The sequence below is a fragment of the Natator depressus genome, chromosome 23 (assembly GCF_965152275.1).
Source record: "Natator depressus isolate rNatDep1 chromosome 23, rNatDep2.hap1, whole genome shotgun sequence".
Taxonomy (NCBI): domain Eukaryota; kingdom Metazoa; phylum Chordata; order Testudines; family Cheloniidae; genus Natator; species Natator depressus.
The window spans coordinates 3,294,952-3,314,765 of NC_134256.1; the positions used below are offsets into that span (position 1 = coordinate 3,294,952).

Consider the following 19,814-nt stretch of genomic DNA (forward strand, 5'->3'; position numbering starts at 1 on the left):
TACAATATTTATATTCCAATCTGTTATAATTACGTGGTAAAAATGAGAGAGTCGGCCATTTGTCAGTAACAGTGTGGCTGTGACACTTCTGTATTATGTCTGATTTTGTAAGCAAGTCGTCTTTAAGTGAGGTGAAAGTTGGGGTATGCTAGACAAACCCGACTCCTGAAGGGGTCCAGTCTGGAAAGGTTGAGAACCCCTGATTTAGACCACCTGGAAGATCCCATGGTAAGAAGCAGGAGTAGAACTTAAACCTAGGAGATGGTGTCTCTGTGTTGCAGTAGCATCTAGAGGCTCAACAGAGCTGGACGTTAGGGACATGTGAAGAGCAAAGGGGCTGTCCCAGCCCCATAGAAACCCGAAAGCCATCCGTCCTCTCCTGGGTTAGGTGACGTCTCTCTCCCCTGTGGGTGGCAGGGGAGAATGATCATCGCTGCCCGTGACTTGTGTGCTGTTTGTTCAGTGTATCGGACAAAACAAGTTATTGGCTCCTCCCTTGTCCTATACGGTGTCTGTGCTCATTTACCTCCCAGAGACTTCCGACTTGTTTAGAACCACTCCTGAATCAAAACTGGTTTGGTGTGGTCTCTCGGGACAGCTGGTACTGGCAGCTTGGAGGAAACAGGAAGGGAAATTGTCTTAAGCTGTGATGAGCCTTAGGTGGAGAACTGGTTAAACAAACCAACCAACCCATGAGGAAGGAATGAGCTGTGACATGTCAGCAAAGCAGAACAATTGAGGTGGAGGTTCAGTGTGTCACTGTACAACGAGGTGATCTTTAAACGTCTGCACAGCTGTTCTTATTAGTGCCAGAAGTGTGTGTGTGTGTGTGTGTGTGTGTGTGTGTGTGTGGTACTTAACAGAAATAGATATGTTCCCTCCCCAGAAAGAGTGAGCCTGTAAAAACATAGCCACGTTGAGGACACGTGAGAGGGGGTTTCCAGGATCTGCCTCCAAATTAAGCTGACATAGGAAGGAAGTGAGAGAGTTTGAGGGGAAACTAACGAAGATGATGCAAAACATGCTTGGCATAAAGCTTTGGAAAACCAGATTTTTAAACTGGACACCCGGGACAAGAAAGAGAAGCAGGTGGCTGTAGAGATGAGGTTATCTGGGGAAAGGCCATCGGAAAGTGAGGGGGTTTGAAGATGGAAAGACACATGGACAGGAATATTGTTCTGACCAGGAATGGCGCATGAGCGAACCCAAAGATGGAAGAGGTAGCCAGGTTAGGATCAAGGTGAGAGATTTCACACTGTTCCTTCACTATGAGCTGGTACGGGGGTACACGTGAGTGGCCAGGAGCCCTGAAAAGCTCCATGTTGCCAATGTGCGCTGCTCTGTCTCGTAAATGTCTCCTTCTGAGCTTTGGCAGGACAGACGTAGCACAGAAGGGTTGGATTTCTCCTGGGCATTTCCCATTCATTATCATCATCGTCGTCTGTCTTGTGCATGCAGCAGGCATCTCTGTCAGAGCAGAACCCTTCAGGCTGCTGAGATGTGTCTCGTTCATGAAGCAGGAGCATGCTCGGGCCATGCTGGCCCATCTGCCATGAACATACATGCCATCTGCACAGCATGGCTGCGTTGGCTCAGTGGGTGCGGCTCTTCTCCATTTCTTCTAGCTGGCTGACCGAGTGCTATGGGGATGAAGTCCTGTTTGTTTCTGGTGTCCACGTGAGCACTGAGACATTGAACTTTTTGGGTAAGGGTGTGGGGGAGGGCGTATAGGGGAGGGAGATGAGACTGTCTCTAAGGTCATGAGCCATGTGGGTGAATTTTAGCTGGTTTGTCCCACTTATTCTGACTTATTACACGGGGTGGAGCAGTGGTGAGCTGGAGCCAGTTCGCGCGAACCGGTTGTTAAATTTTGAAGCTGGTTTAGAACCAGTTGTTAAAGAGGTGGGCAAACTCCGGCCTGTCCGGCCCCCCTGAGCTTTCAGCTGTGGAGAGAATCCCTTTTTAATTTTTACTCACCTGGCGGCGCTCCGGGTCTTCGGCAGCACTTTGGTGGTGGGTCCTTCAGAGCCGCCGAAGGTCTGGAGCAACAGAAGGAACCGGTTCTTCAGCTTTTGCCAGCTCATCACTGGGGTGGAGCCCAATTAGATATTTCCTCCAAGCCTCGGAAGGAGCATGAGGACCAATCCCATAATTGTCTCTAACACTTGTGCAAACCAGATTTATAGATCTGTCTAGCAGGGGGAACTCTGTGCATGGAAACTTACTCCTCTCCCCTGTCAAGGGTTGTTTTGTTTGCTCTCTTGTGCTCGGCTCTGTACAAACACAACACAGCCAGTTCTTGCCCCAAAGAGCTTACAATCTAAGGAAACTTTTATGCCTTATGCTTTCAAAAGTGACTGATTTTTGACTGCTCAAGTTGGGGGACTCCTTTAAAGGAGACTGTTTTTTGTCAGAAGCACTTAGTCCCTGTCCCCTCAAATTTGGACAGTATCTCAAGGTGGGCACCCAAAATAGCTAAATAACTTCTGGAAATGTATTTCTATGCATCCGTTCTGGCAGACGTGGCAGTGGGGTAGTTCAGTAGCGAGATTGTTGCAAACACAGCAGCAAAACTGGAGACTGACTAAAACTCCACCACTCGGTCTTTTTAAATGAATGCGGGACTAGCTCCAGGCATTGGTAATGAGCGAGAGCCTTTTGCTTCTGAGTTACCAATTCAAATCCAGCCCATGACTGTAGTGACTAAAAGTTGTTTCCTATCTGAGAACACTTGGACCTGTGTGCAGTGAGTCGGCGAGTCTCAGCCCAGTTCGTAGTGGACATGCAGCTCCATCTCAGACCTCCCCCAGAGCTGGTGCAAATTGACCACCCCTTGTTGGCCATCTCCGCAAAGAGGCCAAGAATTGACAGAGCCACCCTTATACCTCACAAGAGTATGGTGGGGCACTGACCTAAATCAATTCTCTGCCTGATTGGTGGCTAAGTTATAAGAACTTAGGACTGTCAATCAAACTCCTTTCCCAAGCACTAAAAATCAGTTTAGGCTATATTAACTCCCCCCTCCCCTCCCCTTTCTAGTCTGTCCATACATAATAGGGGCAGTGGGAGTCAGGAGATCTGGGTTGTTGTCCCAGGTTTGCCACTGACCTCTGTGTAAACTTGGGCACGTCAGTTCAGGTCTCGGGTGCCTCAGTGTGCCTCTCTGGGGAGAGTATTTAATAGCCTCTTGAGGCTTGATACTCAAATGCTTTGTGATGGTTCTGGCGGATGATGTGAGAGACATGCAAATCACCATCTCTGGTCTGTTTGTAGAAGAGCATCCCTGTCTGGAAAGGGAGTTGGTGAAATGGTATCGAGGTGCTATGCGGTGACATAATTCTAAATCCTGTCTGATTGTATTTAGCTTGCCATGTGGTCCCTGATGGGTGATCTGAGTGTTCTACCATACGGTCACCTTCTGTTATATGAAGGAGCTTGATTTTTGTAGCCTCCCGTGATTCTCAGGCAGTTCCATGGTGGTACGTGCTCCCCTTCCTCCTTGACATTTATTTTTCATTCCCGTCTCAGGTCTTTTAGCCAACCTCACCATGTTCAGCAAGAAGAAGAAACGCGTTGAGATCTCTGCTCCCTCAAACTTTGAGCACCGGGTCCACACTGGGTATGACCAACAAGAGCAGAAGTTCACTGGTCTGCCAAGGCAATGGCAGGGCATCATCGAGGAGTCGGCAAAGAGACCCAAGCCACTGGTGGATCCCGTGTTCATCACGGCTATTCAACATGGCTCACAAAAGGTAGGTGGCCTGGTGAACCTTCATGCGGGGTCTGGTTTCTGCAAGAGCAAAGGGCGTTCTAGTGACTGAGGCCAGGTCGAGAGACCCTATAGTCCCTCCTTTCCCTAACAGATCCATGGTCTGTCAAGGGGCATCCATATCTAGGGGTTCATACTTGTAGCACAGAAAAAACACCTCTACAGGACCCAGGCACCTGCACTCATAGCTTCAAGAAGTGCCATGTTGGCAGCCCTGAAGGAGAAGAAAAGCTTGGCCAGGGGCAATTTGTTCTCCTCTTTTACATTTTTGGGGTGCCAGTTTGGCCAAGTAACAAGGCCACTTGTTCTCCACAGCCCATTCAGTGTTTCTCCACCTCTCTCCTCAGGCTGCCAGCGAGGGTGCAGGTTTCAACAGCATCTTTATGTGCATGATGCCCTGTCTTCTGACTAGGAACAGAACTAACTCCCACCCAATTGCCTCTTGCTAGTCACCGAGAATCATCGGTGGTCCCAACGTGGGTGGATTTAAGCTATTAGGGCCAAAGGCTCTGTATTCCCTTCCCTGGGCCCCCTGGTCCTCCTGGTTCAATGGCGAGTTTAAAAATGTGTGAAGGGAAACACAGGTATTAAACGGCATTTACCCCTCTTGCATCCCACTCATTTCCCCTTTCCCAGTGTTCGTCTTTTCCATCATTCCTGTCCTTTAAACTTTGACTGTGGCTTGTCCATTTGCTTTAGTCAGGAAGACCCAGGATCTGGAAATCGCTGCTGCTTCCACGCTAACCCTAATTAATTCTTTCTAAACCTCTCCAGGTGAATGTGTCTACATGGAGCATTAGCCCTGAGCGGGGCGAACTTGCCTGCTAGGGCGGGGGCACAAAGGCTCTAGTATTTGGGTCCGCTAGTCTTTTGCTGCGTGTTTTCGTGCACTGTCTCCCCTGGGCACATGATTGCTCATAAAAAAGGAAACCTATTGAACTGGGTAAGGCACGGGAAGCAAGCAATTTAAAGGCCAGCCTGGAAACTAGAAATAGCTACATCTAAGACTCCGAGGTGTGGGTGTGGGAGGGATGGCGAAAGCTTGGTAACCTTGAATCCGTCAATTTCCGGGAGTATACAGAAGTCTTGCAATGCCTGAGCTTGCATCTCAAACCTATGAGTGGGGAATTAGAAGTTCCCAAAGGTACACCGGAGAAGACTGATCGAGAGCCTTAAATGTCACCGAAGAGGATTTCCTGTGGCGTATGGAACTGAATGTGCTACCAGTTCAATCACTAATGATGGGATGGGTAGTTGGGGGCGAGTGGGAATGCCGGGGGATAGGGGCCATTGTTGGCTAGTAGCCGTAGAGCAGGACTGGGCGTCGGGGAGCGAAGTCGAGTCCCAGCTCTGCTACTGACTTGCCATGTGACCTTGAACTAATCACTTAAAGATCTGTGCCTCAATTACAGGGAGGAGGTTTTAAAAAAAACAAAACGGGGGAGGTAGGTAGACTCACCTTTTTAAAGCACTTTAGATATGTAGGTTAAAAAATGCCGAGTTCCGGCAATGAGGGAGGTTGCCGGTAAAGACAAGCCTGTCATTTCATGCTCTTCTTGGCTATGTTTAAACAGCCCTCTGCATATATTCATTACAGATGGCCAGACTGGTTTTTATGCCATGTTTTGCGCCTTCCCTTCAGCAGCAAGTTGCAGAGTGTGTGATGTCTGAGGGGAGCGGGAGTCGAAGCAAGGACTAGGGAGTTCAACAGATGTCAATGTCCCGCCTCAAAGGAATCCAATTCCAGCTAGGAGGACAGAGAGTCTTGTGGTGAGAGCACTAGCTGGACTGAGAGAGACCTGGGTTCAATTCCTGCTCCTCCACAGCTGTCCTGTGAGATCTCTCTGTGCCTTGGTTTCACACCTGTAAAAGGGGGATCTTTGCAGATTCCTTCCTAGCAGGGTGTTGAGGATAAAAGATAGAGATTGTGAGGGGCTCAGATATGGGGGCCAGATAAGCACTGTAGACCGAAGTTCTCACTACTTCCAAAAAGTCCTTACTCAGAAGACCGCAAGCTGGACACTTGCAGGAGCTACCTTGCGTTGCTTTGAGATGATGTGGTAGCTCAAAGTCCAGCGCCACTCAGGGACCCAGCCCTCAGGTTTTCTCTGAAGCAGTTTGTGTGCTGATTTGTGATCTTCCCAGGAGCAGTCCTCACTTGGACGGTGCTTGGAAGTAGAACTGTTTTAAAACTGGAGGCAATTGCTGGGATCATTCGTTAAATCGATGGGAATAGAAAGTGCTTGGCACCTTGCAGATTAGGCCTCGATGAATGAAGGTGTGTTAATGGTATTAAATGTGACTCTTCCGGGAGGTACCCAGCATTGGGAGGCACCTTGCTACCACCTGCCCTGAGCGTGCGAGAGCTCGCAGCACTTAGGTTATAGTGACAGCACATAAAAGTTTATTTAAGCAAGTCTAGAGATTCAAATGATCGTAAGCAGAAGGCTAGGGAAACAAATGTTTACATATAAACTAAAACTGTAACCTGCATTCTAGAGCCTAGACGTACTTATCAAGGTACTCTCCTGTCTAATGAAGTATTGCTCACGAGTGTTTTCCAGTCAGGCAGGCTGTGATCCCTTTTCCATGACACAAGCTATGCTGTCAGCTTGTCTCTTCGGGGAAGGATTCTGTGGGTCTCTTTGCAATCCCAGATATATCAAACCAGTCCTTTGATCTTCCTTCATAAACCAGGCACTGTCCTGCTGTGTTCCTTCCTCTAGATTCTGCTGTCTCTTGTGGATTTAGCAATTTAGATTAGCTGGTGGCTTAATATGAAAATAGACTTACATTGTGAGAGAGACAAAGACTAGCCAGAGAGAGAGAATTGTCTACTCTCCCCTGCCTGAACCCTCCCCTACCTAGTGACCAGCCTTTAACACCAAGGCTCCAAGAACATAACTTGCAGTATAGGTGCGTTACTTTTAGAATATTATTTGTATACACCCTTGGTAATGGCTATGACAACTGGCTCTTGGCAGAGACCTCACATGCCACCCTTGGGTGAGTTGCTGTCCATATACTTGACCCAGGGGATGCCTGTAAAACTCTCTGTGCTTGTTAGCACATAAAGAGGTACAGACTCCATTTCCAGTGATACCTTTCTCTTTCGGAAGCCAGTGCTGCTCTTCCAGAAGGGGGGAGGTTACAGCCACTCGTCCAACCTGTGTCCCTTCTGCCTCCATCCCGACCTGCCTGAGCGCTCCGGCATTTTGATCTTTTGGACACCAGCATCCTTCTGTGGTAAACAATTCAGTGTAGTAGCAGCAGAAGTTTTGAAGCTAAAAAGAACTAGATGAGTCCATGGGGGATAGGTTCATCCGTGGCTATTAACCAGGATGGGCAGGGACGGTGTCCCTCGCCCCTGTTTGCCAGAAACTGGGAATGGGCAACAGGGGATGGATCGCTTGGTGATTCCCTCTTCTGTTCATGCCCTCTGGGGCACCTGGCACTGGCCACTGTCGGAAGACAGGAGACTGGGCTAGATGGACCTTTGGTCTGACCCAGTCTGGCCGTTCTTATGTTCTTAAGCTTGCATTCCTGCAGGGCCGGCCAGCCTCGCTCCCTCGGCTCGTCCACTTTAAACCACGAAGCAGCCGTTAATAATGCTGTGGTGGAACCGCTCCGAACGCTCTTGAAGTCTTGTGCTCGAGCGGCTTTAGGAACAGCCCTTGGCCTCGCAGCGCTGGCTCCGTTCGAAGGGCTGAAAACGGACGCTTGTTCTCGCCTTGCTCGTAGGACTCTGTGCCTGCGTGAGGCAGAGTCGCAGTGAGCCCTCTTCCATCCTATCAATCCGCAAAGCGCTTCGGCTGAGCCACAGACCACGCGCAGGAATTGCAGCGCCCGCATTCAGCAGTGGCTGTCCCGCGGCCCCCGAGCGGAATCCTGCTGCTGCTTTGAGTTACTGTAGCCCCTAGGGGCCCTAGTCACAGAGCTCCTCGGCGCTGTGCAAACGGAGCCAAAGGACAGTGCCTACGCCGAGGAGCTTACAATCTAAGGCCAGAGATATGCAGGGGAGCACAAGGAAACAATGAGAGAGTCTTGGTCAGGATGACTGGCTGTGGTCTCAGTGCTGGGACCGCTGGGGTGATGGATTTGCATCGCTGTCGCTGCTTTCCAGTAGCTTTCAGGGCCCGCCTCTCCCGCTGACCTCCACATGAGGGCAGCTTGCGCAGCACATGGCAGGGTCAGGCCTGGGGAGATAGCCTGTGAAGCAAGGTCTCGTGTAATCCCTTGCCAAGGTGTCACGGGGCGAGACCTAAGGTAGGGCTGGCGACTCGCCCTGCTGGGGAGGATCCGTACGGAATCCGTGCCGGCAAACCAGAACCCGAAGGGCAAGCGGGATCTCTTTCCACGGACGCTCAACCGGATGCTTGCAGCACTGGCTCAGCCAGCCCGGGGAACTGCGGAGCCAGGGGTGTGATCGAGAGGAGGGAGGGAGGGGAGTCACCTGTTGAGGAAATGGTCTCCCTAGGGGAATCAGTTGCAGCGAGGGGTGGAGGGAGAATTGCTTGGACTGGGGAATTACTTGATCCCCTTCCACACCAAGCAGTACTGATTTGGTTCTGGCTGTGCGCCACCGCCTTCCACCTGTTCTGATCTGCTGAGCTCAGCAGCAGGGGAATCCTGAGGGGGATTGGTGTTTGCCCTGCGTGAGTTGCTGTGGCAACAGGGGAAGAAAAAGCAGGGATTATAAGACACAAACAGGTTGAGCTGAGCTAATTTTGTGGCGGAAGCGAAGATATTCCCCTCCGCCCCTTCATTTAACATGACTGGGTGGAAAACGGGAGTTGCGGGAGCCTGCCTTTCACTGAAATCCCTTCTCCGCTTAACAGGGGGCCCTCTTCCCCCCTCCTCCCATGGGTTAGCAGGGATCCCACCCCCTCAACAGCACTGGAACATGATCTCTTTGTCCCCGGTTCAGCGGCTCTGACCTGGAAGGTCATCAGTGATTCCTGCCCTGCTAGCCCGCCGCTTAAATCAAGGAAAGTGGCCCGCTGTCTGCTAAGAATGTAGCTGGTGGCTACCCCTTCTCTGTAACTGCGTGGACAGCGTCGCTCGATGGGAGCGTATTAAGCAGCCCCAGCGGATGAGAGACCTAAGTCGGGCAACCTCCAAGTACCAGCCGCTCTGGGTGCGAGTTTTGAACAGGGCCATCAACCGGCACCAAAACTGGTGCCACTCAGCGCAGGGGTTTGGAAGGGGAAAGCAAGAGAGGACCTATGGACCTGTGTGTCCCGGAGCTCCGTTTCCACAAGCCCGTGGGAGCGCGGTGCGGGAGGGTGGGCAGTGGCTGTGGGTGCCCAACCTGATGGTCCGTTTACACGACACCGGGGAGGTGCTCAATGCTGTTTGAAAATTACGGCCCTTTCACAGAGGCCCGAAATCCCTAATTGCTGCAAACTCTTCTCTTGAGCCGCCTGATGGAGACCCTCCTTCCTGATGTCTCCGCAGAACCCTTTGATCAGTCACATTTTTATCTGACATCGTTGGGTCCTCCCCACCGCGTCCCCTTTCACCTGCACCAGGCCAGGGATGGTTTTTGTTTTGTGGGCTGCAGGCATGAAAGCTCTGCCCTCCTGCATACGCTGCAGACTGAGCTAAAAATAAAACCCCGTCAAGACAGAAGAGGAAACAGCCCTGGTTTTTTTCGGGTCGTGGAGGCTGCTCCACCTTGTAATTTTTGCAGAGAAAATTGCCAGTTACCATGCAGGAAGAGTGTTTTTCATAGCACCCTGGGCTTCTTCCCAGAGCAATGAAGAGCCGCATGGAAAGCAGCGGGCATGGCTGCCATATCTTGATGGCTCTGTGGACTGGGGGAGTGCTGTGAATCTGTCCCTGCTGAGATCTTCTCTGCAGCCTCTTGTTCTGCTACCGCAGACCAGGGAAGGCCGCCATCAATCAGTGCTTTCCCCTAGTTTGTCTGGTGCAGCTCTGTCATGTCCGGCTCCGATCTCACATGCTAAGCAAAGGCCTGCTGGGCCAGCAGCACGTGGATGGGAGACCTCCAAGGAAGCTGAACCTAGGGATTGCAGGAAGTGGCATCAGTGTTTAAGGGGGCACGTTCCCCGAAGCGACCTGTGGGAGTGTAGTAGTAGGTGGAGCTCCTCCCTCTGGCTTGGTGCTGACCCCAGTGGCTTGGAATAAACGTAGAGCTTTTTGAATGTATTATTTGTATTGTCACAGAGCCCCGTCAGGGGCCAGGCCTCGACCGGGCCAGGCATGAAATGGCTCTTAGACAGAAAGCTTGGGCAGTGTTATGCTGCTCTCCCACCCCGGGGTGGCTGCATTTCAGGGGTGGGTGAGCTGTTCCTAGAGCGCTTGGGATCCTTTATACTGGAAGGTGTCATCCAATTACTGCTGCTGACTTGTGACCAGGATGTACTCAGTGGAGCCCAGCAGCAGAGGGGGCTACTAGCAGCAATGTCCGCTATTGATCTGTTGTTACCGCAAGCTACTTGTTTGGGAAAGGAGGACGTAAGACCCTTGAGACGCACACATGGCGAGCAGTTAGTATTCCCGTTTCCAAGTAATGGGGAAACCGAGGCACGGGGGAGGGGGGCAGTGACTTGACTAAGGCCGTGCAGTGGGTCAGTGGCAGAGCCAGCACTAGAATTCAGCTCTCCTGTTTCTATTCCTGCGGTCGGACCCCTGGATATGCTGCTGCCGTATTCCCTTATAGGGCTGGGATTTGCAACTTTTAAGTCTGTGACCAACAAATTAGCCAAAAACTTCTCCTGTGAGACCCACCGTGTCCCACAATCCTTTGCACCCACAAAGCTTTGTGGGATTTGGGCCACGGTATGACTTTTGGGTGTGGTGGAAGGGCAAGGTAGGGGATTGTTTGATTTTTCTCTTGCTTGTAGCCCAGTATAACATGGCGAGGTGGCATGTTTTAGGACCCTGCCTAGGAATGCCAGGGCTCTTCTGCCAGATCACCTTAATGTCAGGTGCTAAACATTTCATGAAGATGCCGGGGTCTTGTTCGCTCCGGCCTAGGATATCAGTGGGTTGGCGTGTCCCTCTCTGAGACAGAGGGAACTAAGGGCAGGAACGTGGGAGTCTGGCAGAGAAAACCCTTGGAACAGCAGACCTTTAGGGAGTTTGCCTGTATTGTTAAAGATCAAGGCAAACTCCCCAAAGGGGCTGAGTTTGGAGCGGGGTGGGAACTCCGCCTGCTTACGCTTGGCTCCAAATTCTATTTTTCTGCCTCCTTTCTAGTTCTTCCCCTGCGCCCTGCTGCATTCCTGCTTCAGCTCGGGATGGGGCATCCATAAACCTGATGCCAGACAGCAGGAGCCCAAATTCTATTACTGTGCCCACTAAACCAGTCTGGTTGGAGCATCTCTTTCCTCTGCCTCACCCCCGCCTTTCCAGTGGCACACGTTTTCCATGCGCACCAGCAGGAAGCTCTTGTGCTGGCATTATGCCCTTACCTCTCCTCTGCTGGCTTGGAGGAGCGTGCATCCTCTTAACGAGGCTGGGGGGCAGTGACGTGCCCAGGGTTACACCAGTTTCAACTTGGAAACTCGCGAGTCAGTGGCAGAAGTGGGTCAGGTCTTGGGAGTCCAGATGCCCAGTACTTTCTGCGTAATCTCTGGTTCTTCCATCCACAGGGTGGCTGGCTGAAAGCTGGCTGCATTGTATTTGCAGAGCAGAGGGTCACACAGTGTTTGGCTCTCATTCAGCTGGGCCTTTGGGTTTCCTCTGAACTTCTGGGTTAGGTGTGAAGGGGCTTGGAATGCATTTGATGATTCGCGTCGAGCCATCTCTCCCGTGTGGGGAGGGAGAGCCTGCCCGTGTGGGGACGCTGGGTGGATTTGTAGGAGCTGAAGAGTTGGATTCGGGGTAGCTTATGAGCTTGTTGATAAATACACTTGGGTACTGTTTGCTGGCTGAGTTCAAACTGCTCCATAGCCGCATGGGATGTGGTGAGGCTGGCTCTGATGTAGTGGCCAATTGCTGACTATCTCTGGCATCTGTTGCCTGTCTTCATGTACGAAGCAACCATCTTACTCCCATCCTCTGAGCTCCCCCCAACTTCCCTTCGACGTAGGATCTGGTGGGAAATTGCCATCCTTGGGAGTTCATAAAGTCCCCTCTCTGCCCCTCCGCGTAGTCTCCCTGCTGGGGTATGGGAGAGCCTTCTCTGTAGCATGTGTGGATCAGCTTCCCTGTGCTCATCCCCTGCCTCGCTCTCCATCTTTATTTGAAATCTGTTGGAGGCCTGTTATCTCTGATTCCCCTTTGGCTTAAACTGGTGTCAATTGATAGTAATGCCTTGATTTCATTAGAGGTGCACTGGCTGCTTACTCCTGTAAGTAGAGAGTCAGGAGACTCCTGCTGATGTTTGCAGTTCAGTCATAGACTCTAGGCCCAGAGGGAGGCTGAGATCAACTTGTCTTGACCTCCTGTGCAACCCAAGCCAGAGACCTGCCCCAAATAATTCATGTTTGAACTGGAGCAGACCTCTTAGGAAAACAGCCATGATGGAGAGTCCACCACAAGCCCTGGTAAGTTGTTCCAATGGTTAATTACTCTCTTTGTTTAAAAAAAACATGCACCTTATTTTTGGCCTGGATTTGTCTTGCTTCAATTCCTAGGCACTGGATCTTATTAGACCTTTGTCTGCAAGATTGAAGACCCCACCAACCCTGATATTCTATGATTATCCATTTTTTGTCTCCCATGTGTAGGTATGTGTAGACTGTGATCAAGTCATTCTTTACCCTTCTCTTTGTTAAGCTAACTAGATTGAGATCCTAGAGTCTCACTACAAGGCCGGTTTTCCAATCCTTGAATCATTCTGGTCGCTCTCTGGCCCTCTGTAGTTTATGAATGTCCTTCTTGAACTGTGGATCCCTGAATACACCTTCCAGCAGCAGTCGCACCAGGGCCAAATACAGAACTCCTGTAACTTCCCTACTTGAGAGTCCTCTCTTTCTACATCCCTTTTGGCCACAGTATCACCCTAGGAGCTCGTCCAATTATCCACCTTGTCCTCCAAGTCTAGTTTAGCTGACGGTATTAGGATTCATCATCATGGCAAGTCCCACAGGGCCATAGTAGTCTCATAGCAAATCAAGCGGCCCTCTGGTTCGATCTCCAAGTAGGACCTTAAGGCAGCCTGTCTGTCAGTTTGTCCTCCGTTGGGAGACTTCTCAAGCTGCCGAAGCTTTTGGCGTTTGCGTAATCGCTGGTCCTGTGGCGGCATTCCTCCGTAAACACGCTCAGGAATTCGTCCTCTTCCATCCTGGTCTGTCCGAACCAAGGGAGCTGCTGAAACTGGACAAGTGGTGTTGCTGGGTTTGGCTGTGGGTATCCTTGTTGCTAATCTTGTCCTGCCAGTTACTATGGAGAGACAATCAATCCAGCATTCCTCGGCTTTCCTCAGTGCCCACGGGTCATGGCCGTGCGATAGAGTTGGCATAACTGTGTGCAGTTCTGTAGGTCCTTAGCTTGGTATTGCGACGTCCCCACAGAGGCTGCTGACGGGCATGAAACATGACAGCAGCTGCTGCTCCGACACGAGTGCCCGCATCTTTTTTGAGCACTGTCTACCACTGTCCTCAAGTATTGACACTGTTGACTGCTTGACGGCAATGGTAATCCTTCATATACAACACCAGAAATGTCTGGCCTGCTGGGCCAGACAGATAATGGGTCTCTTCCCCACAAGGCCTTTGAGCAGAAGGTATTGGTGCAGGCGGAGAAGAATGTAGCTATTGAGAACTTGTTCAGCCGTTTTGAGGTTGGCCAGGGAAGGCCTACTTGAGATGGGGCAAAGGGCCAGGCACTTGGTCGGACTCGACTCTGTTCTTCATTGCCAGGGACCTCCTCTGAGCCTTTCACCTCCGTTCCCCCAGTGCTCTACAAGACTGGGTCCATCTCTTCAGAGCACAGCCCTAGCTTGGCTGCCCCCTTAGTCAAATCTCTTTGCTGTGGTGAAAGAGTCTTCCTAGGCCCGCGGACTCTTGAGGAGCAGTTTCATCTTTCATCTGCATCCAAAGCCGCTTTCCCTGGCAGCGTGGGACTCAAGCTTATGCGGCTGGGGTTGCTTGGATGAGATTCAGCTGCTCTGGCTGGAGGCTTGCATGTCGGCCACTAGGCAACCATGCGCTCTGCGAGAAAGACGCGACAAGTATAAATCTGTGTGCTGTGCAGGCAGAGGCTTGGAGCAAACTCCCGTGTATTGATCTTGCTGGGGAGCAGCTTTGAGGATGGCCTGCGGTGCTCTGGGGGTGACGGCGACGGCGTGGTGGGGGACGGGAGGTGGGTTGCCGCACTGCTCTGCAATAGATGCTTAAAAATAAACCCCCGTTGTCATTCCGTGTGTGACACTGCCCCCATAAATTACCCAGTGCTGTCAATCACCCCCCCAATCTCTCTCTCTCACCGCCCCCCCCCCCCCCCCAACACACACATACAGTTGCTGAAAGCAGGGCTGCGGGCAGAGAGAGGGCAGGCGGGAGCTGCCTGTGAGAGCCATGAAGAGGACTGCAGCAGTGTGCAGTGAAGGCAGAAGGAGGGAGCAGGCACCTTCGCAGGACATGACTCCCATCACGCTGATCCGTTCCTTAAGTGCTTTTTGGATTCCAAGACTATATAACCACTTGACTGGGGTCCTGGGGTTGTGGTCTGGGTTACTAGAACTTATAACCTCTCCCTTTGCTTTGCCGCCGTTTCCGCACCATAGCAGAGGCAGGTACAGCCAGGACACGTACAAGAAAAGACTGTACAGTCTACAAATAGTCTCAATTTTCTTTTGTGCCTCCTGATTTGAGGTGGCACCTTCTTACTTTTCTGGAGACCAGCGGATCATGGCAACCTGAGTCAGCCGCTGTGCAGGAACCTCAGGGTGCAGGACTCTGGTCTTACAGATCTCTAGATTCACAAGGGAAGGAAGTCCTCGGGGAGTGGCTAGATCAAGGTCTGTGATTGGACACTCAAATATTCCTGGATTGAGGAGGAGGAAGTGGTTAAAAGTCAGGACACCGGTGTTCTATTCCCCAGGTGCCCTTGGGCAAGCCTCTTCATCATCGCTCTGTGCCTTGCTTCCTAATCTAGAAGAAGGAGTGTCTTTTTCTTCCACCCATGTTCCATCGTAGAATCATAGCATCTCAGGGTTGGAAGGGACTTCAGGAGGTCATCGAGTCCAACCCCCTGCCCAAAGCAGGACCAATCCCCAACTAGATTGAGTTAGATTGTAAGCTGTTCGGGGCAGGGACTGTGTGACCACATGCACAAAGGGCCCCTGATCTCAATTGAGGCCTGAAAGGACTGTTCTCCTACAATCGCAGCTTTCTTTAGGATTTAACTCGTTAACGCCTGGACAGTGCCCTGATGCGTATTTGAGAGAGCGAGAAAGAGAAGCCAAGGAGTGTGCCACCCCCTAGCTAGGACCAAGCATTCCTTCCCACATCCCCACTCTTGCTTCGATCATGCCTGCTCCTGCCTCAGCAAACTCCCTCTCAGTATTATCGCTTTCTACTGCTGCCGTTCTTGTACGCAGCTTCTAACCTGGTTAATAAAGTCTTGGGGTGTCCGATGCCTCCGGTGCTGGGGGAGGGGCCTGGCCAGCCCATGCTGACTGGGGGCAGGAAGGGAAACCTATGCAGTGACTTGCACGCTCTGGCCTCAAAACCTTCCCTGTCTGAAAGGCTTTCCCGGGAGTTACTGGCATCAAGTGGGCTCACAAGGGTGTTACAAATGCAACAGCCCCTGCATGCATTTCCAGTGATCCCAGAGGCCCTGGCACGGGCAGGTCTCTGGAGGATGTGGGCCGCCAAGTATTAAACGGCCTAAATTATTCCACCCCTCCTCTTACCTCTCTTAAATGGAGTCCTGCCGAGAGCCTGCTGCAGCTGGGTGTCGGCCAGGCCCCCCTTGGGGGAGAGAGCCCCTCCCTCTGCACATTTTGTTAATCGGCATGTTGGTAGCAAAACCAAGGCCCCTCCACCGAGACGCGAGCCAAGGCCCTCAGATGAAATCCCCTGAGCCTGCTGGGGCTCCAGCCCTGAGGCGAAGCGGCCCTTGGATCTTCCCTAACGAGTTGGGATTCCTCTAGCAAGACTTATTCTGGCAGAAGGGCCCTTGACCTCGCTGGGAGTCTTGCCCCGCAGCCTTGAGGCCCTGTGTCGTGCAGCGTGTCTTCCTGCATGCATGCAGGGTTTCGTGCAGTACAGAGATGGGGTGGGGGAAACGGGCATAGGCCAGGGAGAAAGGAGTTGTGTCCTTAGCTGAGATTTCAAATGGGACGGAGAGGCGGAGAGATACAGGAACGCTGCTCTTGGTAGCTGCTGCTGCAAGGAGGAAGACTCTTGTGGCGAGGGGTTGGGCTGCATGGGGCTGGTGAAGCAGCTGCCTGTAGGGAAGCGGAGTTGGAGATGGGCAGAGAGAAGGCTGAGCTGGAGCTTTGCAAAGGAGGGAGAACAGCTTGGCACAGGGCAGCCCAGGGTGTTGGCGGTGGAGGTGTTTTGTGCTCCCTGGGACGCAGGAGAGTGAAAAAGCGTAAACCAGCAACGGGAGGGAGGGGCGAGGCTCGGCTCTCTGCTGAGTGGCTTAAAACTCAATTGCCAGGAGGCTTTATAATCTGTGATCCCAGGAATTCTGGCCGTGGGGCGTCTGGTGACTACAGTCCAAAGTGACTCTGCTTCTGGCCTGTAGTACCAATTCTTTGCGTTCCTCTACCCCCTTCCCTCTGCGGGTCATCCGGGGCTGTGCAAATAGCTTCATAGCGCCCCCTCTTCAACAAGGTGAGAGGATCCCCCTCCTCTAGACACCAGCTCTCTTGCACGGGGCACGCCGCGGCTTTGAGTAGAACCCAGGGGTCCTGACTTGAGTCCCCTGCCGTAGCCACTAACTGCGCCACCCTCTCGGCACGCCAGGCCGGGGGGCCTGAAAGCACCTGCAAGTAACGAGCAGAGACGTAACTGCTCTGCTCCAGCTTCTGCATTCCGCTTCAGCTCTTCCCCCGCACGGTAGCCGCTGCTGATTGCAAGCCCTCGACGCTGCACGTGGGATTCGGGCACCAGATGAGCCCTTGTGGAGATGCTTCTGACCTGAGCTTGGACGCGACTGGCGGTTGTATTAACGCTGTCTCTATTACCGACCCTGCTCACCTCTTTGGCCGCACGGGTGGAGTTTCTCTCGCCTCCCCCCTCTTTCTTTCCCTAACTAGCTTCCTGGCGGGGGTCCTAGTGTTGCCATGACGGGTCCCCCTGCTGTAGCCGCGAGCGGGGTGGTTTTGTTTGGGATGACGGCAGGCCCTGCACTGCTGTATTGGTTCGGTTGTGCTAGCCCCTGCCCAGGGCCGGCTTGTGCTAGACACCTCACGCAGACGTATCTACAGCCCCGGCCACAAATTGCTGACGGATCCAGGGATCTTTTATCCTTTCTGCTGTAAAAGGTCGGGGCTCTGACCTGCTGCCTCCCACAAGCCTGCTGTCACGTACGCCTCTGCTTGCTGCACCTCGAGCCAGACCTGTGGCACCATCTGCTCTTTCAGCCCTGGGCTCACGCACAGCTCTGCCTCCAGGCCCGGTCTGCTCCGCCCTAGGGCGGCTCAACCAAATGTCACTCGTCCTGAGTTACGTGGGGTCTGCGGGTGGTTGTGGCGACGTTCTCGATGTGCACCGTCCAGTTCGTTTTGTCAGCAAACTACAAACCCGCTCAGATCGGGCCGAGGCACGGGTTGCGGTTTTGTAATTGCTGCGTGTCCCTGCGTGATCAGACAGGCGAGCAAGGCCTTCTGTTTCGTAACCGTGGGGTGCACAGAAACCTGCAGCCCATGCGAAGCGTCCGCCTCGCCTGGTTGGAGTTGGTAAGGCAGGGCAGCCAGGTGAGACCGGGAGGACTGAGCCATCATCGGACACAGGTGGAGGTGGGGAAAAGTCACGTCCTGCATAAATGGGCAGAGATCACGGCATTTAGATAAAACATGTTCCCATTGGAGGTGGGGTTGGGAGCGTTAAACTCCTCAGGCTTTTCTAACCTGCAGAGAAAAGACATCAGTCAATGTTGCAAGGAAGGATGTAAAATCCCCCAGCCTGGCGGCTGACTGGCTTAGAGGCAGGCTCAGATCTATCCCGGGTTAGCAGCGAGCTCTGCGGTGACTCCTGTCTGAGATGAGCTGGTGGGGATCTCCTCTCAGGCCATGGCAGGCACCATACCCATGAGCAGTGCCTTTGCTGGCAGTAGCAGAGAGGCCGGGGGGATAGGACAGGAGGCTGTGTGCAGGTTGGGGGTGCGTGGAGGCGTGTGCTTGAACTGGTAGGTGTTAAGAACCTGCCCCTCGTTTGTCCCTGTTGGTGTGTCTCGCAGTTGAGCCGTGTAGCTGCCACCACGCGCGTGTCATGTTCACCACCAGTCGTTTCATTTTCCTTTTTTTTTTCTTTTCTGTGTGTCTGTGTTTTTTTTTTTCCCCCCCCCATCCCATGTCCTGCGCGAAGACCATCGTGCGGGGAAACAAAACCGCCAAGGACGGCTCCCTGACCTGGCTGCTGGATGAGTTTGAGAACATGTCGGTGTCCCGCTCCAACTCGCTGCGCCGGGACAGTCCCCCCTTCCAGCCCCGCCGTGACCAGCTCTTCCATGAGAACGGCCTCAACGAGGGGCCGGCCAAAGCCCGGCCCCTCGAGGACAGGAATAAGGACCACAAGGAGAGGAGTCGCCACGAAGCCAGGAACGAGCTGGATCGGGACAGGGAGAGGAAACGGGACAGGGAGGAGACCCGGGCCCACCCACAGCAGCCCCGAGGGCAGGAGCCCAGCGGCAAGTCCACCAAGCACCCTGGCGGCAGGCCGCCCCCTCCTGAGTACCACAAGCCCGCTAAGGAGGGCAGGCCCAGAGCCCATGACCGGGATGGGAGGCGGGACTACCCGGTGGAGAGGGACTACAGCGAGCCGGCCGACCGTGTGGTCAGGAGGGATCGCCATGATGCCTCCGACAAGAGACCCAAGTCCACGTACACCGGGGAGAAAAGCCCGCAATCCCCGCGGGACAAACGCCCGCTCTCCGGGCCCAATATCCGGACTCCAAACATCCCCGTCTCCGAAGGGGTGATGAAGACAGCTCAGCAGACCGGCCGGCCTTTTAATACGTATCCACGAGCTGAGACTGACCCTGTCAGGGGCACAGGTTCTCAGGTAAAGGTTCCCCCACCCCTCAGGCCACGATCCAGGTTAGGACTCGGTCTCCTAGGTAAGAACTGAGTTCTCCTGACTATGCGGCAGCTAAGGCTGAGCCGTGTTCGGGCTCGGTTCACTCCCAACCTACCAACAGTGCCCCCAAAGCAGATGCACACCCCCCAGGCAAAGCACCCCTCCTGCTTTGCTTCCGAAGTTAATCCTCCGCTAAGCGGCTTCTTCCATGAGGTATATCCGCTCTTGATCGATTTTAAGGCCTATCGAAGCGGGTGTTTCTGGCAGCCTGCCAGAGTGGGTGGCGGGATGGTTTGGTGGCCACCTTCCGGCTTGTCTGGACACTTCTGTGCATCGTGGTGCTAAACCTCTAGCGTGCAGCGAAGATGGTTCGTTCCTCTCTAACAGCTGCATGCTCTGCGGCCCATGCTGCCTCCTGCAGAAACCGGTTCCCTGAGCCGCTGCCTCTGAGCCCTGTAGCAAGCCGATGCCACCGCTACACTGGTCTCCTTCAGCAGCTGCATGCTCTGCATCACCACTGCATTGGCTCCCTGTCCTCCTCCTAGCAAGCCTTGCACTGCCGCACCGTGGACGCAGCTTTGCTCCCTGCACTGTCTCCTGGAACAGCACCTGTCTCCTCTACGCCCGCTGCGTTCTCGGTAGCTCTCCCGCGCTGCGCGCTCCTTCAGCAGCCACGCGCTCTTGCCCCTTTCCTGCTGCGGCCGCGCTCCCCGTAGCAATCCTGCACCATCACTGCTCTGTCCTTCCAGCGGTAGCTCCCTTAGGAATGCCAACGGATGCTTGAGGCCTCTCTCGCAAGGCCCTGTCCAGTAGAAACACCTGTAGATGCTGTCTGGATGTCTGGTTTTTTTTTTGTTTTTTTCCTTTCTTCGTACCTATTC

The 19,814-nt window shown here is 53.1% G+C and overlaps 1 protein-coding gene across 5 annotated transcripts in view; it reads left to right on the forward strand.

The window, feature by feature from the left end:
• The window catches only part of PAK4 (p21 (RAC1) activated kinase 4), a 90,369-nt gene that overhangs the window by 58,482 nt on the left and 12,073 nt on the right, over window positions 1-19,814 (forward strand). For 4 of the 5 annotated variants that reach the window (XM_074937326.1, XM_074937325.1, XM_074937327.1 and 1 more), the window contains exons 2-3: window positions 3,529-3,752; window positions 18,223-18,918. In XM_074937326.1, the coding sequence (XP_074793427.1) occupies window positions 3,549-3,752; window positions 18,223-18,918 (900 nt within the window). In that variant the 5' untranslated portion in view covers window positions 3,529-3,548. Of the gene's footprint in view, window positions 1-3,528; window positions 3,753-18,222; window positions 18,919-19,814 lie in introns of those variants that run through there. The other variant, XM_074937328.1, reaches the window with a different exon arrangement.